General features: G+C 35.6%; 1 protein-coding gene and 1 long non-coding RNA gene across 2 annotated transcripts; one reads left to right on the forward strand and one right to left on the reverse strand.

Annotated features, from left to right (window-relative positions):
• The first annotated feature begins 4,702 nt into the window (after positions 1–4,702).
• LOC120185359 lies at positions 4,703–6,160 on the forward strand. The gene is made up of 2 exons (XR_005522115.1): positions 4,703–5,275; positions 5,473–6,160. It is a non-coding gene; the product is annotated as an uncharacterized LOC120185359 (long non-coding RNA).
• Positions 6,161–7,204: 1,044 nt separating this feature from the next.
• On the reverse strand, positions 7,205–8,207 carry LOC120185354 (NDR1/HIN1-like protein 1). Its single transcript, XM_039189598.1, has one exon. The coding sequence runs from the start codon at positions 8,098–8,100 to the stop codon at positions 7,471–7,473; it is 630 nt and encodes a 209-aa protein (XP_039045529.1). The 5' UTR covers positions 8,101–8,207; the 3' UTR covers positions 7,205–7,470.
• Between the last annotated feature and the right edge of the window lie 337 nt (positions 8,208–8,544).

Genomic DNA, 8,544 nt, shown 5'->3' on the forward strand with positions numbered 1-8,544 from the left:
GAGTAAAGGAAATGACGTGACATAAGGAGACTGCTGAGCAGAATGCAAATGAAGAACTAGTTGGCATTTTAAGTGTGATCAAAATGAAAGAAGATATTTTTAAAGCCAGTTATCCCTATCGTCACGTGATCTCTACACGTGAGGAGACACCTGCCTGGAGGGGACCAGCGCTGTTTCAGTTGATCCTGCTGGACACGCCCTGCTATGCTGCTCCTATCGAACCTCTACCTACTGCAGCATGATCTTGTCATGTACTCAGCGAACCACCCAGGCTGGACAATTGCCAACTGCCCAGGGGACCACTGCCAACTCTACCCACCCTCACATGAATAAAGCATGATTTGGGGTATCCTAGGAATTTCAACACAAATTCCTAGGGTAATTTTCCCCTTATAAATAGAGGATGAAGCCACAATGGAGAGAAGACTTTACACACACCGCCAAGAGAAAAATTCAGAGAAAAAGTTCTCCACTAATCCTATTTTCCGTGGTATTCTTCCATTGACAAGCTAGAGGGAGTGGCGTTCTAGACGTCCGAGAGGAGCTAGTTCGCTGGGACTGTCCATGGTGGTTGAGGGAAGCTCCGACAGTGCACGTCGAAGGCTTTTCCTCCTTCCCTTTGCTCTTTGCTTTCATATTTTATCATTTGGGTTATAAGGAACGTATTAACTTGCTTTATGCTTGCTTATTTTGAACACCACCATGAACTAATCATATTTGGTGGGAGTTTATTTTGGATATTTAAGATTTTCTTTAATGAATTGTTGTTTTTCTATGTTATTATTTATTTTGTTTATGAAGCTTAGTGCCTTAAGGTTGTAAGAGCTATGAGAGTAGCCATTCCTTAGGATATTACTTAGTGTTTGAGAGAATGTCTAGGTAGCACATCCTTAGTGTTCGAGAGAAACTAGGGAGGAACCATATAAGCAAGGGGTTATAGATAGTAACTAGGCCTAATCCACCTTAGATATAAGGATAGAATTTCATTCGACTAAAAGGAGTTGTGCATGAGTGATAGGTTAGATGTTAATGCTGCCGCAAAAAGGTATTGCCAAGACATATCCTGTTATCTGGACCAATAGGATCATTACAGGGGCTAACGCCAATCGGTTTTGCCAAGGCATCTTTAATCTGTCGAGTCCCTTAACTAGAGATAGCATAGGCACCCTTAGTAGACTCTGTCGGGCAGATAAGGCATAGAAGTAAGACCATTTTGAAAAGTATACTTAGATTTTCCTAAGTGACTCCTATCACTCATTCCCATAATAGCTTGTCTTGTGAGGAAGTTAAAGTCCTAGTAATCAAATCCTATATTTATATTTTATTTTTCCTTTGCATTTTCATTTGTTTGCACTCAATACAATATAATTTGCCACGACAATTTCATACACTTTGCCACGACATCTCTATCTGCTACCATATTACCATTATTTCATTTCCACAATAGCCATTTCATCTTGCCACAACATTATCATTTGTACATACCATCACTAACTTTACTTAGGTGACATAGTAAAGCACTTTGATTGAACTTATCAATTTCCTCCAATCCCTGTGGAGACGATACTCACTTATCACTATATTACTTGTTCGATTGTGTATACTTGCACATATTTCTGCACCCATATTTAGTACTCACAACCAGTCAGCACTCACCCTTATTGGTATTAGACTTTTTTCCCCGTAGTCCTTGGTTGAGTAATTGTTACATTCTTTGATGTAAACGGTTGTGGGTGTACTTTATTATCTATCTTTTTAACACCCTCTTTTCACAGCCATCAATTTTTCCATTTTTTATAGCTGCTTCTATCAATTCACTTGAGATCACCATATCTGAAAAGTTCTTTGAAGCGCTACTCAATATACGATCTAAAAACGGACCTTTTAGAGTATGAAGGAAGAGAACTGTAGTCTCAATCTCTAATAGTGACGGTTGAACTTGTGTAGCCAAATCTCGCTGCCTCTGGGCTTATTGCCGAAAATTCTTATTAGGTTTCTTTTGTATGTTCATCAGGGCTACCTGATCTGGTATCATATCAGTAATATTCTTGTATTATTCTAGAAATGCTATAGATAAATCTTTCCACGACCTGATATTGGTACAACCTGATATTGGTACGACCTAGTTGTGCATACCACTGAGCTGCAGAACCGATGAGACTGTCTTGAAAAAATGAAAAAGCAATTTCTCATCTTGCAAAAATTTGATCATCTTGCAAAAATTCGATCATCTTGCGACAGTACATGGTAAGGTGAGCATGACAACTGGTTCTATATTACTTTTCAAATTCTAGAGTCTTGAACTTGTGTGGGAGAACTAGATCGGACACCAGGTTGAGCTCTCTAGCATCCACGCCATATTCATCGAAGGATTCCATCTCTTTGACCTTATCCTCGAGCTTCTTATAGTTATCTTCGTATTGTTTAGATAAGTTAGACTTAGCCTTTTCAGCCTCGATAAGTAGATTGAAATCAGGGGGTTTCATTGTTGAGATACTCAATATTGTCATTGAGGTTAGCGAGGTGAATTATTGATGCTCCAGAAGGTTTTCGGATTGATCCCTCACATGATCTGACGAACCATGATCAACCATGTTATAACCTTTGAAGGGACTTTTTCGCTTAGGGTATACTCCAAGTAATGCAGTAATTTGATCTTCATCTCTTTGAGACAAGGCCACTTGGTCCCTCAGGTCATTTTGGATATTCTCCAACAGGTTTTCCAGGCACTTTTGGGCCTCTTCCAATTCTTTCAATTTTTCCTCCATATTTTTTTGGCTCTACCCTAAAGTATTATATGAATAAGAAGTACTTTTACTAGGAACCAAAATATCCTCGAACGAAAATCTTCAATTTATATAAAAAGTTTTAATGAATGAATATGAATATAAACATAAATGAATATTAACCACGAAATGATAAAAATGCAAATTGCATGAATGCAAGAGGTATCTATCTCAAAAAGTCAACTATCATAAAACAACTTCCCAAAATTAAAACAAACGCTCGTACACAATGGTTTCTCTCTAAAAATATGGCATAACCTTTCTTCTCAACTCTACAACCTCATATATCAAGGATAGTACTCTCTTGCTACTATCTGAAATTGGGTCGAAGTAATGCCCCCTATCCTAGCCTGTGCAGTCAACTCTCTCAAGTATCGAGCGACCTCACTCATCTGGATCAGCGCCTTGGTGATGACATGCTCCCTAGCAACATTTTCATCCTCATAGGTATCGACTTCTTTTCGCTCACAGTGGGCATCATTAACAAGGTGCTCTAAGTTAGAGACATGCTCTTGACAATGTTGTAATTCTTCCTCGAGGCTTTGGATTTGACGGCACAACGCGATTCTCTGCTGAAGACTCTCACTGAGAATTGTTGCAAGTCAGACACGTCATTTCTCTTCAAAGAAATCGATGCATGCTTGGCTAAACTGGACGCTGGTCAGCTGGTAAACTGTCCTCTTTCTCTTTTTGTAGAGCCTCATACCACGGGCCTACTTCCTTATTGGGAACCATCTGACAAATGTTTTTATTTTCCATCTACTAAAAGCATTCTACTTCCACAGCTGACTAGATATTCAATACCTCAGCCTATGAATGATTCAATAAGTGCAAATAAAATAAAAGGGAAATGGACGAAAAATAAAGAAAAACATCGATTAGTGTCGTCATAATAATAATTACGTTCATAATATAGTAAAACCTAATCCACATTATTTTCTAGTTCATACGCAATGACATAAAAAAATAAAGGTTTAGAGTTGATTTCTCCCTTGTATACTTATTCGGGTACCTACGGTGAAATTTCGACAGAGTTTCGCATCGGGTAGATCTAAGGTAAATTAAATGCATGGTTTCAGCTCTAAAAGGATAAGGTACTTGAAAATATCCTTGTTGATGCCCCCTTGGACTAGTCAGACCCTCGATCCTCACCCATTACAAGTTTATAGATCAAGTTAAATTTTTACATTGAGCATTTCTCTATGCCTGGCACGAGGAATAAATCCCTACAAAGACATAGGTACTTTAGACCCCGAAAATTACTTACTAGGTTTGTACGAAGAATAAATTCACACGAATGCGTCGCTTTCGCTCTCACTTAATAAATATTGAAAAAGAAATGTCTAATTATTTTAATATCATTCATTTCAATATTAAAAAACAAATATATATTCTATTTTAATCAAATTATGAATTTATTTATTGATTTCTAATTAATTTTATTAAAGAAACTAATCCTAAAAGGATAATTCTAAACTCAATTTATTTCTAATTAGAGAACTTAAACTAAGGCTCTAATTAATGACTAAAGCTAAAACTAAAGAACTAAGGCTTGATTTTAATGTTAGTGATTAAATTAAAAGATTCAAAAATCTAAAGGTTTTATTTTATGGTAAACACATAATCATTTTAAAATAATCAAGAATTAACAATCAATATTAATAATTAAACACATTTGATACAATAATTAAAGCAATTGGAATAATATTGATGATTAAATTCAATTCAATTAAAATTCGGGAAATGAGTTACAGTGATTTGGGACTAAAATAAAAAAAAGTAAAAGACAAATAAAAGACAAATACAAAAGCAAAAACACCAGTATGATAGTGGGTTTTAATGAAGCAATTAGCCCAACAAATTACATACTATAAAAGACATTTTTAAGAAAACTTCATTTTGTCCAAAAAATAATATTCTTCTCCCATTTTCTCTCTAATGGTCGGCCACCTCTCACCTCTTTCTTCAAACTCAACAAGTTCATCACATGTTCATCTTATATTCATTCCAAAAGTCCACTTTGATCCAAAAAAAAAACACCTAAATACCAAAATAACATGTTTATAAAGATCAAACTCATCTTTTTCCTCAAGAACACCACTCAAGTTCTTCACATTTTTCTTTTCTTTATCGAAACTAACACCCAACCAAACCTTTATTTTCGTTTTTCAAGAATAAATCTCCATATCTCACAAACCTCTTCATCTCTTTAGATCAAAATCAAGAACTCCCAAGAACATTTCCAAAACAAAACCTAAAATGTTCTTGATTTTAACCTAAACTAAACCCGATTTCAAAATAAATCACCCAATCTCCAACCATCCTAACTACCAGAAAACCGAAATCATCACCACCCTAAATACTAAAACCTGCCGGCCACCATCTCCGCCACCGCAACCCGAAAACGGCTACGACTATTCGAACCGAGAAAAGAAAGCCATGAAGCAAAGTTCACCTTAACGACAAGTGGCGGCGACGAAATACTGAGGGTAAAAAAATCTTTTCCAACTTTTTCATTCGAAATCTTTGGATTAATGCCTTGATTCTTCCTCTTGATGATGGTGGATGCTTGTTTTTGTTCTCTTTTCCGTTGTGATTAATGGCATTATATAGTAGCTAGATTAGTGAGATTTCATCTCTTCCAGCCTATAAACAGTTATAACTAATTTCTGTTTGAGATTTGCAGTAGAATCTTCGTTTTCTTGTGTTAATATTGGCTCCTTTGATGTTTTTCCAAGTTTGAAATAAAAAACGATGATAACCCGATGATTTTCCGTTCAAAATGGTGGCGACAGTGGCCGGGAAGACGATATTACAGCACGTGTTGTTCACGTGCCTGAGAAACTCTGGTGCCGGTGGGACGCGCTGGTGAAGCTCCAAAGTTCTCCTTTGATGAAGCAATCTTGGCCATTGGATTAAATCTAGATCTAATGGTTGAGATGTATTTGTGCTTCTTCACTTGGATGGATGACGTGGCTTAATGAGAGCCTTTGGATCTAGCTTCCCATCCAAGGGCTCTAAAGAATTTGTGTTTTCTTCTCAAAGATTAATGATGTGGCAAAAATCTAAGCCATTGGATCTGAAGCTCATCCATGGTCCATAATTGCTTGGCTCTCTTCACGAGGATGAATAAGGTGTCATCATTAAGTACACCTAAAAAAGTATCACCACAATTAATACATTGTACCATTAAAAAATCAAAAACAAAAACAAAAACTACCCCCCATACCCACAAAAACCGACTGCTACACATGTAAAATCAGTTTTTTTTTCTTTTTTGTATTTACTTGTATATATTTGTAAAAGGTGTGGGCTATTATTTGGGCCTAAAAAACTATATAAATGGATTATTACTTAATGAAATGGATTATTTATTTGGGTTTTTATTTATTTAAAAAAGAAAATAAAATGGGCTTATATCTAATGCAAAAACTATATAGTATATACTAACTATATAAACTATGTAATATACTAATTATTTAATATCCAATATAATATGCCACACTTATAGTATGTAATTATTTAATATGAAACTATATAATATGCAATGCAACTAATATTTAATATGTACTATTTAACATGCCAATTATTATTTAATATGCAAACTATACTATATGATATATGATATATCTAATATGCTCACACATTTATTATATTATATTATATTATGAAAAATCGTCACATATCACCATCTGGATATAATGGGTGATGACAAGGTGTGAACTTTGTTATGAGTTGTCGACATATATTTTTCCTTCCTTAATTTTATATTATATAATATGTTGAGAGACGTTGTATAAGCATGGACATATGTTGGGTGGGATTGAAATTTTGATTAAAAAATGAAATTGGAAGGATGAGGACTGATTTTGAGAGGAGACAAATTACAGTCATTATTACGTTGTTAGAAACAAGGACCACAATTCCAATTCCATGTGAGAAAAAGACCAAATCATCCCTATTCCCAATCACATTACCGACACTATCACATTCAATCTTAATTAGTTCTCTAACTATCACCGTCTAGTTTTATTAGTTTAGATTAAAAGATTCATATGTTTAGAAAAAGACCAAATTCGTATGGGTGACAAATCACTATCACGGCAACAAATACGTATGGGTGATACATGCAACAAATACGACGGCTTCAGTCCATCCTTGTCTTCTTTCTTGGCTATTATATGTTAGGCCACTCGTTCTACAACGACACACTACTTCAATTAATTGATGGCTAAATTAATTTTAGACTTTAATTTGATGTGAAATTAAGTATAGTCCTTTTTTTAAAATTTATAATTTTAAAATAACAAATAATCACTTTTTTAATAAAAGGAGATATTAATTTACTTAATTAATATTATGAGACATTCGTAAATATAGAAATATACAGCAATAGCTCCACTAATCACTCACTTATCAAACTAATGAAAATGAAATCTTATTAATGCCACAATTTTACATCCCTTAAAGAAACTACATATATCTTATTGTAGATTTTGCTATCTGCTTTTCCTTTCAATTCTTTTGTTCATTTATTCTATAGCAAAATGTACAAATCGTAAAAAAAATATATATATATAGATGTACTAACGGCGTTAAGTAAAAAAAAGGAGATAAACAAACGATATATTTGACGACACGTTTGTTACATCCACCTCTTTCTTCTTGTTTTCTTGATTAGTTTTCAGACACTAACGCTGCATCGCGTGACGATCTGATACTTAACGGCGTTTTGACCGACGGAAACTCCGTTACTTCTGCTACCGAAAGTTATATACGCCGGACACCTAACGTGAAGATGATATCTTCCGGATATAAAAGACCCAACTTTCCATCTCACCCGTCCATCAATCTTGATCACCATGAAAACCGAACCGGCGGCTTGTTCGGTTTTCAGAGCGACTGAGAAATCCGGAGCTATAGGGACCATATTCCCGTATATGAAAGGCGACCAGACATTGACTTCATTATGACCCTGGTATGTCGGAGGGAGCGCTGTCCGAAGAGTGATCTGCTGGTTCCTGTAAGTGGCGTAGGTGACGAGCCTGTCGTAGTAGATCCCGATTCGGTCGTTTGGGTTCCGAGAAGAAACGGTGACTTGGAAGTTGGAGGTGAGGAAATTCTGGGTGGAGGCGTTGAAACCGTAGACGGTGGTGTCTTGGAGGATGAAGCGGGGTTTGGTGGGGCGGAGGACTGCCCAGATGATCAGGATTGTGATGAGAACGATGACGAGGAAAACCAGAAGGCATCGGATGATTCTTCCGATGAGTTTCTGGCGGCCTTTGCCGTGGTTGCCGCAATCCTTGGACGCCATGGTGGTGGGTAGAAAATGCCAGAGAAATGGAAGTTGGTTTTCGAGGAAGAGAGAGAATGAAATGAAGGTGATGAAGAGTTGGGCGTATTTGTATTGTATAATAAAAAGAAATAATGAGAGCTTTTCTCTTTTAGTTGAAGAGTAATGAACCAATAATTGTAGGGGTGTGTAAATTCGGGTACCCGAAAATTGGGTATCCGAAATATTCGGGTTATTGATTTTTTGGTTTGTGTCTTGATCCGGATATTTTAGGTATCTAATTTTTGGGTACTCGGATTTTACAGGTATTCGTATGTCGGGTATTCGGATACTTGATTTTTTTTAAATGTTTTAAAAAATAATTATTTAATTTAATATATAATATTATGTTAGATAAAAAAAATTTCATATATTGAAATGTTCTAAAATAATAGTTGTTTACTTTAATTTAATATATAATAGTTG

Source organism: Hibiscus syriacus, unplaced genomic scaffold, assembly GCF_006381635.1.
Source record: "Hibiscus syriacus cultivar Baekdansim isolate YM2019G1 unplaced genomic scaffold, ASM638163v2 tig00113098_pilon, whole genome shotgun sequence".
Classification (NCBI taxonomy): domain Eukaryota; kingdom Viridiplantae; phylum Streptophyta; class Magnoliopsida; order Malvales; family Malvaceae; genus Hibiscus; species Hibiscus syriacus.